The sequence below is a fragment of the Thamnophis sirtalis genome, unplaced genomic scaffold (assembly GCF_051295495.1).
Source record: "Thamnophis sirtalis isolate CommonGarterSnake01/CBP01778 unplaced genomic scaffold, rThaSir2_p1.2 scaffold_4, whole genome shotgun sequence".
NCBI classification, from domain to species: domain Eukaryota; kingdom Metazoa; phylum Chordata; class Lepidosauria; order Squamata; family Natricidae; genus Thamnophis; species Thamnophis sirtalis.
This window is the reverse complement of record NW_028261384.1, coordinates 92,886,170-92,907,154: the sequence shown is the minus strand read 5'-3', so window position 1 is coordinate 92,907,154 and position 20,985 is coordinate 92,886,170. Positions and strand designations below refer to the sequence as shown.

Here is a 20,985-nt window from a genome sequence, read left to right as displayed (position 1 = left end):
GTCTCTTTCAGGTACAAGGAATATTTTTCAATACAGTCTTTTAAGAAATTCTTTTTTTCTCATTCTGGTGCACTTGAAGACCATGATTCAAAATAGCAATTCTGTTCTCAAATAATAAAAATTCAGCCTGGAGCACATCTATGAATAATACCTCAAGACAGCAGAGTATGGTTTCTCTACAACTCAAGAATGAGCTACAAAGCAATAAAACTGAAGTTCTACATGTGAACTAGTTATAGAAAAACTGCCTTCCATGAGAGTCAGATTTTTCTCACTTACTAAGAGGAATCTCTGCAAGAGAGTTGAGGACGCAGGGTGTTTCATACATAATAATATTACCGCTTTCTACATTTGACTTTCAAGTTTAAGAAATTATAATTTTGAAACTAATTGAAAATTCACCTTTTATGCACCTCACTGAATTGAATAATTTCATAAATATAAAATCTATTAAACTCTATACCTTGTTCAGAGAGCAGTAACTGGATTATCATCCTCACTGGAGCATCTCAAAACATTGCATATTGAAGAACCATCACAAACACACACAAGTTTTGCACATAATTCATCTGGCAGACAGATACACTGACCCTTAAAAAACTTCTACCAAGTAGGTTTCCATAATTTGATAAATATTCACACAATTTATCTGGAATGTTTAACAATCTATTTAGCATTGTAAATATTTTTCATAATCTGGCTCTTATTTGAATGAGTGCATGAACCTCTGTCTTGATATTTATAACGAAAGTCCTTACCCTCTATGGTACTATATAATAAAAAATCTTGCTTTTTATTACTTTTTTCTAATATCCCAAAAGCTAAAATGAGAATTGAGTTTATTGTTCAGTTATAATATCCAAGAGTTTGTGTATATAGAGGTCCGCATATGAATTTCTTTGTACGTAGCAAGACTTTTTTCTGTTTGAACATGCCATGAATATATGTAACTAAAAAAATGGAACTGTGATATGTATGTGTAAAAATGTTACAATTTTCACCATACCCATTCAAACGATGAGGTTCCCAAAAAAAAAAACAAAAAAAAACAACCATCTGTTTCCATAACATTATGAAAAAATTCCATATGCACATTATTAAAAGTGAGGTAGGCAATAGCTGAAAAAGAAGAAATTAATAAAAGAGCCAATTGTATGTAGTGATTAAGGTGTTAGTCTAGGAACCAAGAAATTGTGAGCTCTAGTTCCACTTTAGGTATAAAAGTCAAAATGACTTGTCACTATCTTTCAACCCAACCCAACCCACAGGTTTGTTTTTGTGAAGAAAATAGAAGAAGTATTATGTACCAGTATGTGCATTCCCATAAATAAAAGTGGGATAAAAACAATCAATCAAGTAAATAAATAAATAAATGTTGAAATAGACAATCTTTTGTTAAACTTCAGAAACCACTTCAACAGATATATTTTTCACATTTATTTTTCAGACAGTATCAATTAACATAAGCATTTTTTATTGTTTTGGAAGACCAGTTAGAAGACAGTTTGTTATGCCTGAAACAGTGTATAACAAAGCACCACAGTAAACATTAAATACATACCTAAGGCAATTTCAAACCAAATGGAGTAACAGTTACTTGTTAATTTAAAAAGTCATTGCAGGTCATTCCAATAGCCTTGCAAAATTTATTTTCTGACGAGACAAGTTTGTAATAAGGTGTGGTGCAGGGTCTCAGTACTAGTGTGCAAAAATATAGGATCTCTGCCAAAAACCAGCTAAGTTCTTTCCACGCACAGAAGGTGCATTAGCTTAACATCCAGCCATCTTGCTACTAAATCTATTTTCTACCTAAAGGACAGCTTACATCTAATTTATAAAGGATTTTTTTAGTGATTAGAAAGTGCCCCTGCAAGGAAGTCTACCTCATGGTGAAAAAAGGCTCATGAACAAAGGTATGCGTCCAGATCCTACCCAGCAAGATATTTTAGGATTAGTGAGCTGTCATAAAGTGTTCTGTTCTTCCAAGCTGGAGAAAAAATCATCAGGGAGTTCACCAAGAAGCTGGTCCAGATCATCTACAAGGACAAAATGAGACCAAGTTTTTAACAATATATTAATCACTCGCAGCTACATTAGCCATGGTGGCACAGTGCTTAGAATATAGAGGACAAAGGTAGAGTGAAATTGCCTCCATTGCATTTTAAGTTCCCTGAGGCTGGTGGGAGGAGCTGCTGGCTGGGGGGGAGGAGTCTGAGAGAGAGAGTACAAGAGGACAAAGGTATCATTTTTAAAGGTGGGCAGCTATATAAATAAATAGGTGCAATGTGAGGGCTGATAATATGTGATTTTGCAAGCATTATCTAGCTCTGCAAAGCTTCCCTCATTTCCATTTTAAAAGCACAGAGAAGAATAACAAAAGACAACATAAAATAACCATTACTGTTTAGCATTCTATTTACCCAAGTCAGCTCTCTCAACGGATTTGCCTACTCCACAATTTCCTGACTCTTGTAATAATGATGGACTTTCGTTTGATGCTAATACATGATGACATCTCTTCTTATTTCTCTCATATCCTTCCATATTCTTGTCATCCATAGCAGCCATTACAATCACAGCACCTATGGGGGGATCCTGCTATAATTTTAAGACAGCATGTTAATATAATTGAAAGGGAAAGTATCACTACCTAATATAAGAGTTTAGACTAGAATAATGTATGCTTTAAAGAAGATCTAAAAAAAAATTTTATCCCATCATAATTAAATTTTTATCCTGACTATTTTAACTCAAATGGGGAACATGCTTAATCCTCCCTCCTATTTTTAAAGCAACCCTTTGAGATGTTAGATTAAGAGTGATTGGCCCAAAGTTACCCACCTATGCCTGAAGGCCTAGGACTCGGTCTTTTGCTACATTGCTATACTGCACTATTATACTAAACTGGCTCTCATGGGAGCACAGCATTTTTCTGCTGTTCATTAATGAGTCACTACCACAAGTCTCAATTTAGCTCGCTTGGATTTAAATTACGTTTTCTTTTCAGTTTAGCTATCTATCCACATGAAATTTCTTATATCTTTTCCTACAATCATATTTCTAATTTTTGTATAATTAAAATATTACTGTTTTTATCATCACATCTTTACCTGTGGTGTCACAGTCTCACTTGTTTCCCAAATCTCTTGGTATTGCTGAAGTTGATTTCCACCGCTGAAACCAGGTAAATATACTTTCACCAAGTTACTGGGTGTGACATTGAGATAATGATTGCGATGGGATGGAGAGAACACGCTCACCTGTGAAGATAGTTATCAGTTCTTTTCACAATAATATGTGGCACTATTAACATGCTAATTTGTATAGGCATGCTAAAGTTTGATGCCAGCAGATGAAATGTTTCCAAATCTTGCCTCTCCACTAATGCTTGAAATGATCTATGTATGTTATAGTCACCCTAACTGCATTTCTTGTTTGCATCTTAAAGAACAATAGGAAGGAAACAGCCTTGTTATATATAACTGCCAGTGCATAATCTGATTTCTGTCCATTGCATTGAAATAACACACTAGGATTGATATATGTGTGTGTACAACAGGAGGGAATTAAAACATCTAGCTTAAAAATGTCAAATTGAAATGGGGGTTGAGAATATTTATATTATTCTTACTGAAGAAAGCTGTAAAAGAAATCATATTGTTTTGTTTTGTGTTTTGCTGAACTATAAATATCTGCTTTATTCTGGTTCCAGAGGTTTTAGAGATAGACAGCAGGAAAATATACATTACAAACCTCTTGGGCAGGAAGTTGTTTTTTTTATCTTATTCTACTATGCTTCAAATTTTGCAAAACACATTATAGCTCGACAGCATAATACAAAGGAAATATCAGTAAATCAAGTGCAAAAATTTTACATATATATTATTATTATTGGCATGGAAAGTATCAAGGCTCATCCAGCCTTGAATTTCTTGCTTCCTTACCTGTTTTAGCAGAAGCACTGAACCAATTTTAAATTCACTTTCTTTTTCTTCCAGCAACAAACGATGTATTGTGCCCTGCATTTCACCTATTTGAGAGAAGATCAGACAAATGATAGCAACAAAAAGAATCTATCAAAATCTAGCAGTAATTCTAATTTGTACAGAATATAGGGACTGGATTCAAGCATGTAATCTGTTATTTGCTCAAGCACAGCAGTTATTTTCAGATAAACAGTTGAATATTTAATGCTATACATTTCTGCTTAAACGTACGGTATTGCCTGGCAATGTTACTGTTTTGAGTTTATATTGTCGGATATATTCTATAGGTATGGTTGTATTAAGTTCTTCTAGAGAAGATTGTATTATATATTTAGACACCCAGAGTCTTTTTGGAGTTGGGTGACTTTTTTCGTAATTTGCTAGGTTCTTTTTTTATGATAACAGTTGTGGGCAACAGGCAGACATTCCCCCAAATGTATAGCTTACAGAGACATACTGAAATTTGGTGAACTATTATGTTATTGGACTTAAATGCCAGAAACCGCTCACATAATCCATTTGGGAAACTTGGAGACAATTTTTGTGGCTCAACTACTTTTGATATAATTCATCTTGGTACTGAAGTACTTGGCTAATCATGCATGCATGCAATATATGGTCAAGAAAAGCTTGTCTATATTTCTTTTGTAACTATGAAAATCATAGTAATAATGAATTTCCCATAACTTTCATTATAAAGAATCCCCAGAGAAATGTACCATTATTTTCTATGGGATAAACTTTAAGTAATCAAAAGAGCAATGGCTCTTTTGCTCGGGTATCCAAAAAACTAAGTCACTCAAAATGATGCCAGTAAAAGACGTGACTGTACATGACACAAGCATCCAGGTAAGTTACAAGGGAAAGTATTATCTCACCAGCCTAGTAGGGTTGAACTCTTTATCCTTACCAGTAGGGTCCTTGAACTCAGCACCTGCATCAACATTAGTCCTCATCAATGATTTAATCATTACTGCCATGTTTGGAACCTTGTTCTTTGGGAGTTGCTTCAGAGCTGCCTGAATGGAAGAAACCAAGGAAGGAAGAGAAAAGCTCCAACAGGAATTGGGAATTCATTCAATTGTAAGAAAAAAATGTCTTGCATTAAGAAGTTGACAAAGGAAATAGGTTGAGATGGAGTATCATATTTTTCAGAGTATAGGACGCACTGGAGTATAAGATGCACCAAGATTTTGAAGAGGCAAATTAAAAAAAAAAGTTTTTGCACTCTGCAGACCTCCCCAAAATGTCCCATTTTTTGCACAACGGGCCCCTTTTATGTCAAAAAAATGGCATGCATAGTTTTTAGGAGGCTTGTAGAATGTTCCTTGGGGCTGGGAGGCCAAAAACTGGCTCACTTTTCCCTTCCCCAACCCACAGGAGCACTCTAAAATCCTCCTAAAGGCTATGCACGGGCATTTTGGTAAAGAGGCGGAGTTTTGGGAGGCAAAAAATGCTGTATTCAGTGTATAAGATGCACCCAGATTTTCACCCTCTTTTTAAGGGAAAATACTTCGTCTTATACTTCGAAAAATATATAGCTTATTTTCTATCCTTCATAGAAGAGACACAGGACATAATATAGAGGGCTAAAGAAAATTACTTGGAGAATGTTCCCCCCCCCCCCCATTATTCTTAAATAGCTTAGAATTAATTAAATCATCTTCTGAGGGAGAATTTTAGGGTCGGTCTCCTTGCAAGAATGGAGGAGAAAAATATTTTGGAAGAGCTTTAAATGTATGGCTGTGGCAATACTGCATCATCTCCTATTCCTTGACTATTCATTATTCCACAAAGTAGCCATTTAAAAATATATATCTGTTCCAGTGGTGGGATTCAAATAATTTACCAACCAGTTCTCTGCCCTAATGACTAGCTAGGTAGGCTCGGTGGTCATGTGATCATGTGGGTGTGGCCAAGTCAATGTCACTCAGGTCAATGGGCACTTCGCCTTAGTTGTTACAATGGTAATAAGGGTTAACTGGAGAGGCAGTTTCTGTAAGCAGGGCAATAAAGATTAGGCTAGAAACACACCAGAATGTTTCCTTCCTGCCTTCCTTACAGGATTAGCCATGTAATGTGGGGAAAAAAACAAAAGATCTCTTCCAACAACCAGTTCTCCGAACTGCTTAGAAAGTTACCAAACAGTTCTTCCAAATAGGTGCGAATTGGCTGAATCCCACCACTGATCTGTCCCTTGCAACTGACATAAAATTTTCAAACCGAAACTAATTCAAATTTCAGCCTTTACCTTACGAAGTACCATAGAAATGCTGTACATCTGAAGAAAACAGGATGGATCTCCTTCATCCAAATCAAATTCATTTTTCATGGCAACCCATGGGCCTCTTTCAAATTCTTCTTCTATTGTTTGCTGGGAAATAGACATTTCCTGAAGGAATAACAGAGAATCCCAGATAAGGATTTACCTCAAACCCACCGCAGAGTAACATATTCATCTTAGAAATGTATTATTTATTTTGATGATACATTAACCAGTTATATAACTGAAACACTGATTCATCTTTCTATGTACTCACCTTTCCTCTAACTTTAATTATATCAAGCATTTAGAAAATAAATAATGATTTGGATTTGGATTTATTCAATTTGTATGCGGCCCTATTCCCAGAGGGACTCAGGGCGGCTCAACAAAAGCCAAGGGGAGGGGAACAAATACAAAAAGTAAGACAAAAACAAGACAACAATACAGACAATTTAAAAAACACAACAAGCACAACCAAGTTCGAGAAGGGGTGGAACTCAAGAGCCCCAGGCCTGCTGGGACAGCCAGGACTTAATGGCTATACGGAAGGCCTGAAGGGTGGCAAGGGTCCGAATCTCCACGGGGAGATCGTTCCAAGGGGCCGGAGCAGCCACAGAGAAGGCCCTCCTCCGGGTGGTCGAAAGCTGGCATTGGCCGGCAGATGGAATTCGGAGGCGGCCTAATCTGCAATGTGCTCTACATGGGGCTGCCCTTGAAGAGTATTCGGCGACTTCAGCTAGTCCAGAATGCAGCCGCGCGAGCGATTGTGGGTGCACCTTGCTTCACCCACATAACACCTATCCTCCGCGAGCTGCACTGGCTACCTGTCGATCTCCGGGTGCGCTTCAAGGTGCTACTTGTCACCCATAAAGCCCTACATGGTAGTGGATCTGGGTACTTGAGAGACCGCCTACTGCCAATTACCTCCACGCGACCTATTAGATCTCATCGATTAGGCCTCCTCCGAGTTCCATCTGCCGGTCAATGCCGACTGGCAACTACGCGGAGGAGAGCCTTCTCGGTGGTAGCTCCGACCCTAGGGAACGATCTCCCCGTGGAGATTCGTACCCTCACCACCCTCCAGACCTTCCGCATAGCCCTCAGAATCTGGCTATCCCGTCAGGCCTGGGGCTAAGACTGTAACCCGCCCAAATGGTATGAATGTTGTGTTTTTAATTATGTATTGTCTTTATGTTAAAAGTTTGTCTCCCCCTCCCTTTTGGGTTGTGAGCCGCCCTGAGTCCCCCCAGGGAAAAGGGCGGCATACAAATAAACTTCTATACTCTATACTCTATAATCTGTGGGATCTAATGGGTCTATGGGAGATAATTGGCAGAAAGCGGTCTCTCAAGTACCCAGGTCCAATACCATGTAGGGCTTTATAAGTGACAACTAGCACCTTGAAGCGTATCCGGAGACCAATAGGCAGCCAGTGCAGCTCGCGGAGGATAGTGTAACGTGGGTGTACCGAGGCACACCCACAATTGCTCGCGCGGCTGCATTCTGGACTAGCTGTAGTCTCCGAATACTCTTCAAGGGCTGCCCCATGTAGAGCGTGTTGCAGTAGACCAGTCTTGAGGTTACAAGGGCATGAGTGACTGTTGTAAGATCCTCCCGGTTCAGGTAGGGACACGATTGGTGCACCAGGCGAACCTGGGCAAATGCCCCCCTGGTCTCAGACGACAAATGGTGATCTAAAGTCAGCTGTGGATCCAGGAGGACTCCCAAATTGCGAACCCTGTCTGATGGGCGTATAATTTCACCCCCCAGCCTGAGAGATGGAATAGCTGGCCAATTTGTGGGAGGAAAAAACACAAGCCACTCAGTCTTGTCAGGATTGATGATGTATACAAAAGTGTATTTATAGGTAGTCTTCAACTTACTACCACAATTGAGCCCAACATTTCCATTGCTAAGCAGGAGAGTTATTGTGTTGTGCCCCATTTGTGACGCAGTTAAGTGAATCTGGCTTCCCCAACTGACTTATTGGAAAACAGTCAGGAAGGTTACAAATGGTGATCACATAACCCCTGGACAGTACAATTGTCATAAATACATGCTAGCTGCCAAATACCAGAATTTTGATCATGTGAAAGTGCCAATGGTCATGTGAAAAATGATCATAAATTACTTTTTTCAGTACTACTGTAACTTCAAACTGTAACTAAATGAGTGATTGTTGTCGAGCACTACCTGTAGAGTTATAATTCAAGAATTACAGCTGAACTATTGAAACTATTATCACATTTGCTCTAGCTTCAAGTGGTAAAGTTGAATTTGATTATCCATGAGGTGAAAGGTATTCTTCCATAGATTTTCTCTATTGTTAATGACTTTCCAGCATTACAACAGTCACATTGGAGAGCTCATTCAGTTCATCATCCTAAAAATAAGCTTAATATTTTTAGCTTTTAGTTTGCAGAGATGATAAGCTTATCATCTCCACAAACAATAGAACCAAATTATCCTGCATGGACAAATTTTCAAGAAGGTTTCTTTATCTACAGGACCACATGACACATTTAGTGTCTATTTTTAATAATTAGGGATGGGACACTACATTAATTTAGACGTTGGGTGTGGGGTGAAGAGTCTTAGCCCAAACTCATGGACCCAATAAAAATTCCCTTACTCCAAGATGCAACTGATAGTTATAAAAAGGAGAAAAGATTGCTTAAAAGTACTCCTATAAGCTCATTTTAAAGACTAACAAGCAGATTGGAAGAAGCATGATTTTTTTACTAATAAGCTTAGTATCTTAAGTCTAGCCAATACAAAATTTTCAAAGACAAAATGAAATTACCTCAGTTCGTAATTTTGCTACAGCTCCGTGAGTTGGCATCTGGGGAGTTGCAATGAGAATCTCATCCAGGTTTTTCCCATTAGGCTTTTTAAATAAAGAGGAAAAAATGTAAAACATGTACATCACCTATGGATATTTTTTAAAAGCCCTCTTATTCTTTATTGCTTAAATAGAAGCAGAGAATTCTTAGGATACTCAAAAGAGGTACTCTGGAGAAATGCTGTGTTTCAAGTCATCCTACTTATAGAAGCTGAAGATATTAAAGAATTCTAAAATTATTAGATCTAATAGACACACAAGGCAAAGCTCCTCAAGAGAATAATGTTTGCATTAAAGGCTAAGGCATTTACTAGGGCAGCATAGGCAACAGTTCAGTTAGAGTAATTTTAAGTCACAAAATGTTTTGGAACAGAGTAGCTAAATAGTATTTTATTAGTATTCTAATTTGGCCTTGTGTGCCATTCTACGTATTAGGAAGATTATTCCTGGCATCCTAAACAACAGACTAAACCCATCCAGACGTGAATAATCTCCAATATGAAGACAACTCACCCAACAATCTTTTTGGAGTAAAGACAACGGATGACATGGTTGGTAGCTATTATAGATTTTTATCAAAGTATGGCTGGAATAAATATTTTGTTTTATATAAGTAGTTTAAAATATTTTAGAAAGGTTTTTCCCAATGTTTTTACATATAGACCTAGTCTCTTAAGTGTTCTCTTACTTGTTGAGGCAGAATGCCTGCTGGTCCTGGGAAGCGACGAGTCTTAGTTCGCAAAGAAACATGAGTCATTGACTGAGATGTCTTGCTGGCTGCTGTGACCAAACGGACAAGATGATTGGTGAGAACAGGCGTCTGAGGCTTTCCAGAACCTGCAACTAAAGTTGGGGCTTTAGGAATGACAGGAGGGATTCCCACAGTTGCCACTGAAGGACCATATGTGATATGGAGTTGACCACCATTATTGACCATTCTAGAGTCAGAGCAGCTGGGGCTAAATATGCGTGATTTGGGCAGCCTTGAAGGAGTACTTGTTGTAATAAAGGGAGAACAGGGTCTAATCAGTGGCAAGGAAGGACTGCTGCATTCAGAAGTGGATTTATCCAAAGATGATTGAACAGGCTTTATCATCTGAACACTGGAATTTGAAAGGGAGACAATACTGTTGCTCATCCCTAAGTTAGCCTGGGGAAAAACAGAATCCATGGAGGTAGGCTTCAGATTTGACTCTGAAGAAACTCCCATTGGCTGTAGATGGCTGACGACCTCATCAACAAATTCTTTTCGGATTTTTGTCATTTGTGAAGTATCCAATCCAACAGGATTCATTGGCGTCATTGTGTTTGTGACTTGTCGTTTCTTGATTGTTTCTAAGTCATTGTCTCTCATCTGCTTCTGGGAACCACAGTCAGATCTGAAAGACTCTGGATACATACTAGATTCTTCTAAATCCATGCATGCAGCCAATACAAGTTCATTGTCAATATCATCCCTGGGAGAAGTCCCAGAGGTAAATACAGCTGGAGGCCTATTCACAAATTTAAATCTCTTGCCTGAAGTGCTACCTGATTCACACTTGGCTAATAAGCCTGTTGGATCCTTTTGAACCTTGAAGTTGCTTATCTGGGGAAGCATATGGTTGTTTTTGGTCTCAGTAGTGCAGCTACCATCTCCAAATTGAAGTCTGGAGCAGTTTTGTACCTGTGAAATAGGGGGCATGGTCTCTGAAAAGCTACGGGTGCCTGGATCCTTGACTGGCATGAAGGCATTGCCAGGAGCTCTTAACCCTGCAGAAAGTGGTCTCAGACCTCTTAAATTAGCAGATGTTGTGTCTAGAGTCTGTTTCTCTACATCACTCACAGCCATCAAGAAATCCTATGTGGGGAAAAAAGAAGATAAGCCATGCCATGAAAAGTGATATTTCAATTGTCTATATAGATTCTGAAAGTGTTGCTTGGGGATTTCAAGTTCTTAGAAGTAAGCAATGATTGAACAGTGATATTTTATCTGAGATTTTGTGGCTAATCTATATTAGACCTTCTTTATCAAATTAAACCTCTTGTTTCTTCTACTTCAATGGTCTGGCTTCATCATCTACTTTCAAATTATGATTCAGAAGTGATCCCTTACCTCATCTTCAAATTCAGCTTCCACAGAAAACAACTTTTGGAGCTTGCAGGCCTGAAAGAGCAATTTGATAATTTTCAAGATTAACTCTAAAGGGTTTTTTCACAGCAATATTTTTATTTTTACTTCAAAACATTCTTCACCAGAAGTTATAATGAAGCTGTACTTCCTGTGTTATCAATACTACAAACTGAAATTGCTAAATGATTAGGGGATACTAAAAATACTGTTTGCTTCCTGGGGACTTAATAATCATAGTTAAAAACAGAACACTATATCTAGCAACACAGTTCTTTTTCTTTTAAAGGAAAACCAAATCTCTCTTAAAGGAACTAAAAAAGAAATTGTTTTTTAGATAATTTTAAAGACAAGAAAAGACTTATCTACCAAACTTCATAATTCTGCTAACCAATAGTATCCAAAATGAGAATTTTTGAATTTTTAAAATAAATTATAATTGTTCAGAATTCTAATTTTAAAATGCAGGAATTTCTCTTCATTTTAAAAGTCTATAGGGATTCTCAGTCATCCAGGTCATGGTTGTCCCAAAAGTGCTTTTTCAGGAGGCAACTTCCTTGTTTTTTCTTTGAAAACCTTTCACTTCTCATCCAAGAAGCTTCTTCAGCTCTGATTGGATGGTGGGGAAGGGAAGGATTTATATTCCTTGCAGACAGCGATTATGTGCATTTTTTAGAGAGTCTTTGAGCCACTTGGAGTTTATCTGTGTCCTAAGGGTCACCTGAGTAGTGCTAATGGATGTAGAGCTGCCCAGTGTCCCTTCACTCTTGGGTCTTCAACAGTCCTTCCATTCCCCACCATCCAGTCAAAGCTGAAGAAGCTTCTTGGAAGAGAAGCGAATCATCTCCAAAACAAAAACTCCAAGTCTAGTTGCCTCCTGGAAAAGCACCTTTGGATCTTCTTCATTGTACCTTTCCATAGACTCCATAAATTACTTGCATTCACAGACCTGGCAACAGGTGTGAGTTGAATTATCCAAATAAATATAACTTATAGATTTTAAAAGTAATCAATATTTTTATGCTCAGATACTTTGTATTGCATGAAGCTTTTGGACCTGACAATTAACAATCATGAACCTTTGATGTTACTTATTCAGTGCAAAATAAACACCATCAAGTTATTTTAGTGAGATTCATTAAATATCACTTAAAAGTAACTTAGTGAAAACACAATAGTTTGACATATGAAATAGCAGATTAGTCTAATCAATTTCCATATAACATATCTTGGTTATTTAAAGGTGTGTGTGTGTGTGTGTGTGTGTGTGTGTGTGTGTGTGTGTGTAGATACACACGCACACACACACACATATATATATACATACATACACATACCACACACACACACCACACACACATAGATGACATCATCATCATTGTTAAATGTATTTGCTATCTAACTCTAAGCAATTCTTAGCAGTTTACAAATGATTTCAAACATGATAATAAAAACTTCAAGAAGTAGTTATGGAACAAATTGAGTAGAAACCAATATGAATTGAAGAGATTGTGAGTCTGCACAAAATAAATACCTTTTATATTATTCTGTCAGCATAATTTGCTGCCTTTTGCTTTTCTCAATTTTTCCCCTATCTTTGCCTCTGAGTCTTATTCTATGCATTCTAGAGTGTTTGTGTGGAGGGAGGGGATAACACCAAAATTGGTTTTTGTTTTATTTATTTGTTATTTGCTTCATTTATTTCATGTTATTCAATATGCCAATCTGAAAAAGATAATTATCTCTTAATTGGCTACAGCACCTTTAGCTACAGTAACTGTGACCTCTCTGTAACTGGTGATCTCTCATATAATTAAAACATTTTGGATTATTCCTGCCTTGTGAACTGCCTTGAAAACTGCGACATATCTGAGGGGTTTCTAACAATTGTTCATTGTAGTCCTGCTACATTTCTATGGAATTAAAGCCAGTGCTTCCCTGGCAAAATTATCCAAACCCATTACCTAATCATAATAGGAACATTTAAATAAAGACTTTCTGAGAAGCAGTTAAAATAGACTTTCTTGACAAGTGGGTTTTTTAAATAATGGGAAGTAGTGAGCTAAATGCTAAATGTCAAGTCAGACATTTCAAAACAATGAATTTGTTCGCATTGATACATGTTCTTGCAGATTTGTTTATATATTTCAGATCAATGATTCATTTGTGCTTCTGCTGATTGGTAATGTCCTAATATTCTTCTAGTGCAGGGATGTCAAACTCAAGGCCTGCGGGATGGATCCAGCCTGTGGATCTGGCCCCCAGGGCTTCCCTGGAAATAGAAAGGCTGGCCCGGGCCCACGGTGCCTCTGCCAGCAAAAATGGAGCTCGGGAGGGCCGCATGCAGTTCTCCTAGACTCCATTATTGGCCATGTCGACCTTCCTGAGCTCCATATTCACTGAAAGAGAGCTGCAGGAGAATGCCCCCAGCCCTGCCTGGCCCATCACAAGTGTCCCCGACACGAGTGACATCAAGCTGACCATGCCCAACCTGACCATGCCCACTCTGGCCATGCCCCCCTCCCTCCAGGTCAAATATTGATGCAGCCCTCAATGAAATTGAGTTTGACACCACTGTTCTAGAGCTTTGTTTCTTAAACTTTTTTCTCTCAGACCTTTCCACGTTTAAAAAAATAGAGAGGGCCTCACAGACCTTCTATTTTTATGATTATATTTATCAATATTTACCATATTAAAAATAAAACTGACACATTTATACCACTTCTCATAATAGTTTGATGGAATTTTAATATTGCATTGTTTTTCAAATTGGCAAATAATTTGATTTCATTGACCCCCTGAAAGGGTCTTGGGGGAAACCCCTATGGTTCTGGGACATTTACAATATACTGTACCATTTGCTTACTTAGTTTGTATCCCACCTTTGACAAATAAACATGTCTTCATCATCATCAAAACATAAGACAGCAAACATGTCCAACAGACCCTCCTCCTTCTATATTCCCCACAACAATAACCCTATGAGTTTAGCTGGTCTGAGAGTGACTGACCAGTTATCCAATTGGTTTTCATGGTTAAAGCAGGACTTGAATTTACAATGTCCTGCTTTCTAGCCTGGTGCCTCAATCATTAGACCTCAACCACTAGACCAAATTATTCTATTTTACCAGAAACCCTACCTTTATCCAATGTTTTTCTGATAATGTAATGATAAATACTCACTTTAAGCAAGGCAAGGGATCCTGCAAATTCCTCAATATTTTTGGAGGGATTTTTTTTTTTGTAACTTCCTTGACAATTTTATACTCAAGCTCTAAAAATGATTTTAACAGAGTGGCCAAACTTAGAAAGATTATCTATTTTCTTTTTTTTCCAATTCCATTTTCCAAAATAGGTATATACTTCCAGAATCGTATGCTGAGGTTTCATTGCAATGAAGATAACCAAAGATTTATTCAAAGCAAGGTTGATCCAAATCAACCCTATTTAATCTAGTACAGTACTGTACTCAAACAATTCGCCCTTGATATTCATTTAATTGAATTGATTAAACTGGAATATGACCCTTTCTCATTGCCATGTTCCATAACTTTATGAAATAAAAGCACCCAACCATAGGGGAAATGACCAGCACAAAAATAAATTTGAATAAATAAATAAATAAAATGTTGGTGTTATTCGTACAGCAACTACTCCGTGAACAGGGGAGATTTATATGAAGCTTATATAACCCTCAGGATCAACAATACCCAAGCATGCATAAAATAAAAAGAATAGATTTTCACAGAACCGTAAAAGTAGAAACATTGATCTAAACATGTCATAAGATGATACACCATGAAACAGCAGTCAGTGTATCCCTTCTGGAAAAGCAAACCACAGTCCCAATGAAAAAGAAAAAAGATAGAATTAATTTGAATTTTATAAGGCCTTAATATATTATGGGCATAGCCTTCACTTTATTGCTCAGTCTCTGCCCATCTACTCAAAAAACTTTCATGGTTATCATTGCCCAAAAAGATATCAAAGACAATGGCAAATTCTAAAATATTCCTAGTTTTATGTAGTTACTATTTTAAGAATCATTGTCTTTTGTGGCCACAAAGTTCAATATTAATTATTCAAAATCAGGATAAAGTCCCTTGAAACTTCCAGGCATTTTGTTTCAAACAATATCAACCAGCATGCCTGAGAGAAGAGATTTGCAGCTGCACTTCAAAAAGTTTCTAAAAGGCTGTTTAGCCCAATTCTAAACCAATAAACAACAAGCCTATCTTAATGCACACTAAAACGTCCTTTTTTCATACTGCCTTATCTCTACTTAACCCACACTCACACATTCTCTAGGGGCAAATTAAAATTTTAAATTCAAATGCTTATTGTTTCTACGTTTACCGTTGGGTTTTGTACCCTTTGACCTTATAACAGAAAAATCGCAGCTGGGGGATTTTTCCTCATTAGCCACAGAGTTTCCTCGGCTTCTTTGCACGGAAACCAATGGCCCCGTCTAGCTCATAGACACTCAGTCATTCCCTATATTTAATTCCTCCCCCCACAAGTTACGCCGGTCCTTCTTTACCATCACAGAGTAAAAGCTCCAACGTTACTATCGGGGGAAAAGGAAACGAAGAGCGAGCCTTAACGCCCGAAAGGCAGCCCCGCCATCGCCTTAAACGCCGCACTAGCGAACATTCGAATTATCCATCCTCCGCCGACGAAACGCGTGACGTCCGTTCTTCCCCATTACGCCTGCGCGGCAGGGCTTCGTTTCCTGAAGTCCTGCCTCCTTTTTCTAATAGTTATCCTTTGGTTGCGCAACCATAAACAAGATCCTAGGTTGTGGGACCACCTAAGTGGCAATGCATGTCTGGCTCCTGATAAAGCCCAAATGATCCATTCATTTTCAATTGCACGCATTTAGCTTCCTCCTCCCACTCAGAAGGTAGTTTCTATGTTTTGGAAAAGTTCATGTGCACAAAACATATATCACTACTTAATCCAGTCTTATCATTAAATGAAAGCTAATTAGATGAGATGCTGAATACTACTTTGCGGATCCTCAGAATTGTGCAGTTTGTGAATGGTTTCTATATACTGAATGTTCTAACACACACTATCTTACATGCTAATCAGCATTAGTACAATCCTGTTTTTTCCTTCCTTTGTTTACTATATAGTAATATTTTTTTCAACATCCCAGTAGATTTACTATGAATTTAAAAGCAAATTAACTATGAATTCTCTGTATTGCACAGAGAAAATGTAATTGTTCCAACATAACCACATTTGTAAGTTTAAAGGCTTGGCCTCACTGTCTGCTAACTTTAAATGCTTATGATTTTATTAAGTAACTACATTATCAATAGATGGCAGCATTTAGCTGACATTTACTGGCCCTGAAAAAAGATGTGGGAAAGAATTACTGGTATATTTTAAATTAAGGATTTTTTTAAAAAATGAAAAAAAGCAAATAGGAAATCACTTCCTTATTTATTTTTTTACCAAGGAAATACGTGGATATGTCCATATCATGGAGGGAAGTAAGGGGTAACACAAGGTTCCATCTTATGCCCAGCACTCTTCAATATCTTCAGAGATATTTGGCGAGAAAGAAACGCAGAGGAATATGATTTCACTTTCTTTTCTGATAGACATCAATCCCTTTCATGGATTGATTTTATACTAATCACTAATGATTTGCTTTCTAGGGTGAAGAAGACAAAGATTGCGGCTAGGGTCCTTTCGGACCATAACCCAGTTTGGATGGAATTGGGAAGGGCAGTGCAGGCAAGAAGGTCTTGGAGATTGAATGAAAACTTATTTAGATATGAAAAGTATATTAATGATTGTAAAAAACTGTTATCTGAATACTTTGTTTTGAATATGAATAAGGGTACACCTATGGAATTCATATGGGATGCAAGCAAAGCGTATATGAGAGGAGTGCTGATGAATATAAATAAAACACATAGATATAAACAAGGGCTAAAACGAACAGAATTGGAAGAGGAAATTAAGAGGAAAGAGTTGGAGTTAACAATGAATCCAGGCAATACAAATGTTAAGGAAGCTATCACCATATTAAAATCTCAATTTGACATGTTGATCTCTGACCAGGTAGCCACTAGTTTATTATATGCAAAACACAATACTTTTTGTAACGCAAACAAACCTGGCAGATGGTTAGCTTATCAGATTAGGAAAAAAAGGAAAACTCGAAATATATCTAAACTGACTTACAGAGGGAAGGAGGTGTTCCAACAGGAGGAGATTCAAAAGGCATTTCGGGAATTTTTTACAGAATTGTATAAAGGGGATAAAATTAATAGTTTAGATATAGACAAATATTTAGATAAAGAGAAAATACCCTCAGTTAGAGAAGAGCACAGGCAAAAATTGAACCAACCAATAACCTCGGGGGAAATTTTGCAGGTAATTAAGCAATTAAAGTTAGGGAAAGCACCAGGTACAGATGGTTTGACAGCGGTTTACTATAAAAAATTACAGTTAGAAATGGTAGAACCTCTTAGAGAATTATTTAATAAGATTCAAACGGAAGTTAAGGTGCCTCCATCTTGGAAGACAGCGTTTATATCTTTGATACCCAAAGAAGATCAAGATACTACCCAACCAAAAAATTATAGACCTATCTCATTACTCAATGTAGATTATAAAATTTTTACTAAAATACTAGCAAATAGGTTAATGCTGGTTATTCAACAATTGATACACACCGACCAAACAGGTTTTATACAGGGGAGACAGATGAAAAATAATGTTAGATTAATTATTAATGCATTAGAATATTTGGGAAAGAACAACCAAATTCCTGCTGTGTTCATATTTTTGGATGCTGAGAAGGCCTTTGATCGAGTTAACTGGCAATTTCTATTGAAGATATTGCAAAAAATGCAAATACCGTCAATTAAAGCAATATACCAACAGCAAACAGCACAAATCATAGTCAATGGAAGTTTAACAGACTCTTTTCAAATTGGAAAAGGTACAAGACAGGTCTGTCCTTTGTCCCCACTATTGTTTATTATAACTTTGGAAGTATTGTTGAATAAAATACGGGGCTTGGATGGTCTAAAAGGGATCAAGATTAGGCAGCAAGAATACAGAGTGCACGCTTTTGCGGATGATTTGGTCATAATATTGGAACAACTGCAGGAATCCAGTATGGTTTTAATGAATACAATTAATCAATATGGTCAAGTGTCCTGTTTTAAAATAAATTTAGGAAAAACAAAAATATTAGCTATAAATATGAATACTAAACAAAAGGAAGAACTAGGAGGGATGCTAGGATGTGAGGTAGTCAAAAAAGTCAAATATCTTGGAGTTAATATTTTAACTTCAAATGGGAAACTATATAAGCATAATTATGAACCACTTTGGCATAGTATACAGATAGAGATGAAAAAATGCACTTATTTTTGCTGGGTAGGATAGCGGCAGTGAAAATGAACATCTTACCAAAAATTTTATTTCTCTTCCAAATGTTACCTATACTTAAAAAAGATGTGAATCTTTTAGAATGGCAGAAGGGTATCAACAAATTTGTATGGGCAGGAAAGAAGCCGAGGGTAAAAATGAAAATAATGCAAGATGTACGCAAGAGAGGAGGCTTGAAATTACCTAACCTAAAACTATATTATGATGCAGTGGCGCTATCTGTAATTAGTGATTGGACTCATTTAACTAATGATAGAATATTGAATATTGAGGGATACGATCTGGTATATGGTTGGCATGCTTACCTGTTATTCAACAAAAAATTGGACAAGAATTTTAAAAGTCATATTTTAAGAAATGCTTTACTGCGGGTCTGGAAAAAATACCAATATAAATTAAATGACAAGATACCTATGTGGGCAATTCCTAGACACGCAATTGAAAATATGAATATAGCACAAAAACAGGATAGAATTACCTACAGACAGCTTCTCATTTTGGAAAGGGGGGTACTACAACTAAAATCTTTAGAGGTATTAAAAGAGGAGAAGGTAGTTCAAACATGGTTCCAGTATGGGCAATTACAGGCCAGGTGGAAAATAGATCAAAAAATTGGTTTTATCCAAGTTGAGGATAATCTGTTTAAACAAATAAGAGATCAAAGCTTAATGCATATAAAGAGGATATATAATGTATTGATACAGATGGATTCAGAAACAGAATTAGTTAAAGATTGTATGATAAAGTGGGCTCAAAATATTGAAGAACCAATAATGTTGGATACATGGGAAAGAATCTGGGTAAGAAATGTGAAATTTACACAAGCTCAAAACCTGAGAGAAAATTTTTATAAGATGTTCTATAGATGGCATTTAGATCCTAAAAAGCTGGCTTCTATGTATCCGAATTTATAGCCTAAATGTTGGAGATGTGGTTCTCTCGATGCTACATATTTTCATATATGGTGGACCTGCCAAAAGGTTAAGGCATTTTGGATAAAAATATGGTGGATTATGCAAAATATCTTTAAAAGAAGGATAAAGTTTATTCCTCAGTTATTTTTACTAGGTATAAGTACTGACTTTACAGTGGTAGAGACTAACTTGATTCTGCACCTAATATCAGCAGCAAGACTGTTGGTGGCGCAATACTGGAAGAAGGATGACTTGCCTACAATTCAAGAATGGACATTGAAAGTTACAAATTTAGCTGAGATGGCTAAAATATTGGCATATCTTAAAGATCACTCAAATGAGAGATATAAACGAGACTGGAAAAAATGGATTGACTATATACAAAATAAATACGGGACCAAGAAATTCCAGTTAGCCTATGCTTAAGATCAGGAATGATTTAAATTGTTTAAAGTTAGCTTAGCAAGAAGAAGCTAAGATCAATGTAGAGATGTTATTAATTTCTTAATTTCTTTTTTCTCAATAGATTTTAGACTGTGTTTGTTAAAAATCTATACTGTGTATGGGTTCTGGGAAGTCGGGGGGGGGGGGGAAGGAGGAGGTGGGTCGGGGGGAGGGAGGGAGGGATATACATTAGGCTAGACACGATGTGTTAGTTCTCAGTGCAATGTGATTTCACATGTATACTGTTTTTCTCTAATTTTTCTTTAAAAATAGGATAAGCCAAATACATTAACATATAGTGGAAATACACTGAGGGGAGGAGGAGTAGGAAAGAAGAAAGATGGGTAGAGAGGGATGGGAGAGAGGATGGGGGGGGAGGCGAAAGGGAAGGGGGGGAGCGGATCTGGAGAGAGGAGTGGTAGAGGGCGAGGGGAAGTAGGGTACAGGGGGATGATGGAGGGAAGATAGAAAGTTGGAGGGTGGTGGAAGAAAGAGGTGTATGGAGGATGGAAGAGGTATATTGGGCTTTTTTCTGGGGCATTGTCGACAAGAGGAATTGATGCAATTACTGTTTAATACTGTGTGGGGTATACATGTGAGTGTATGAAAATGAAAATGAAAATAAAAAAAAAATCTTCATGAATGACTTAGATGAGGGAATAGAAGGGGAACTCATCAAATTTGCAGATGAAACTAAGCTGGCAGGAACAGTTAACAAACCAGAAGACAAAATCAGGATCCAAAAAAATCTTGAAAGACTTGAACAATGGATCCCCCCCCCCCCCCCAAATTAATGTGTAGAAAAGCAAGGTTTTACACTTAGGCAAGAAAAATCAAAGATAGAAGTACAGATTAGGTGAAACCTGTCTTGAAAACAGTCACTGGGAGAGGGACCTTGGAGTCCTAGTGGACGATCACTTAAACATGAGCCAGTAGTATGCTGCAGCAGCCAAAAAAGCTAAAATAACCTTTGGTTGTATAAACAGAAGCATAGAATCAAAATC

At 37.3% G+C, this 20,985-nt stretch overlaps 1 protein-coding gene across 1 annotated transcript; it reads right to left on the bottom strand.

Annotated features, from left to right (window-relative positions):
- Positions 1-1,423: 1,423 nt before the first annotated feature.
- On the bottom strand, positions 1,424-15,881 carry HROB (homologous recombination factor with OB-fold). Its single transcript, XM_014055549.2, has 10 exons — positions 15,745-15,881; positions 11,190-11,240; positions 9,783-10,934; positions 9,056-9,139; positions 6,238-6,378; positions 4,897-5,005; positions 3,945-4,030; positions 3,111-3,260; positions 2,421-2,598; positions 1,424-2,036 (listed from the first exon to the last, which is right to left on the bottom strand). The coding sequence occupies exons 1-10, from the start codon at positions 15,745-15,747 to the stop codon at positions 1,963-1,965; spliced, it is 2,028 nt and encodes a 675-aa protein (XP_013911024.2). The 5' UTR covers positions 15,748-15,881; the 3' UTR covers positions 1,424-1,962.
- Positions 15,882-20,985: the final 5,104 nt, after the last annotated feature.

Coding starts and splice junctions, on each gene's coding strand:
- HROB (XM_014055549.2), bottom strand. Junction 10,935..11,189: donor AAGCTGAATTTGAAGATGAG/GTAAGGGATCAC, acceptor TTCCCCACATAG/GATTTCTTGATGGCTGTGAG. Junction 2,599..3,110: donor GTGAGACTGTGACACCACAG/GTAAAGATGTGA, acceptor TTAAAATTATAG/CAGGATCCCCCCATAGGTGC.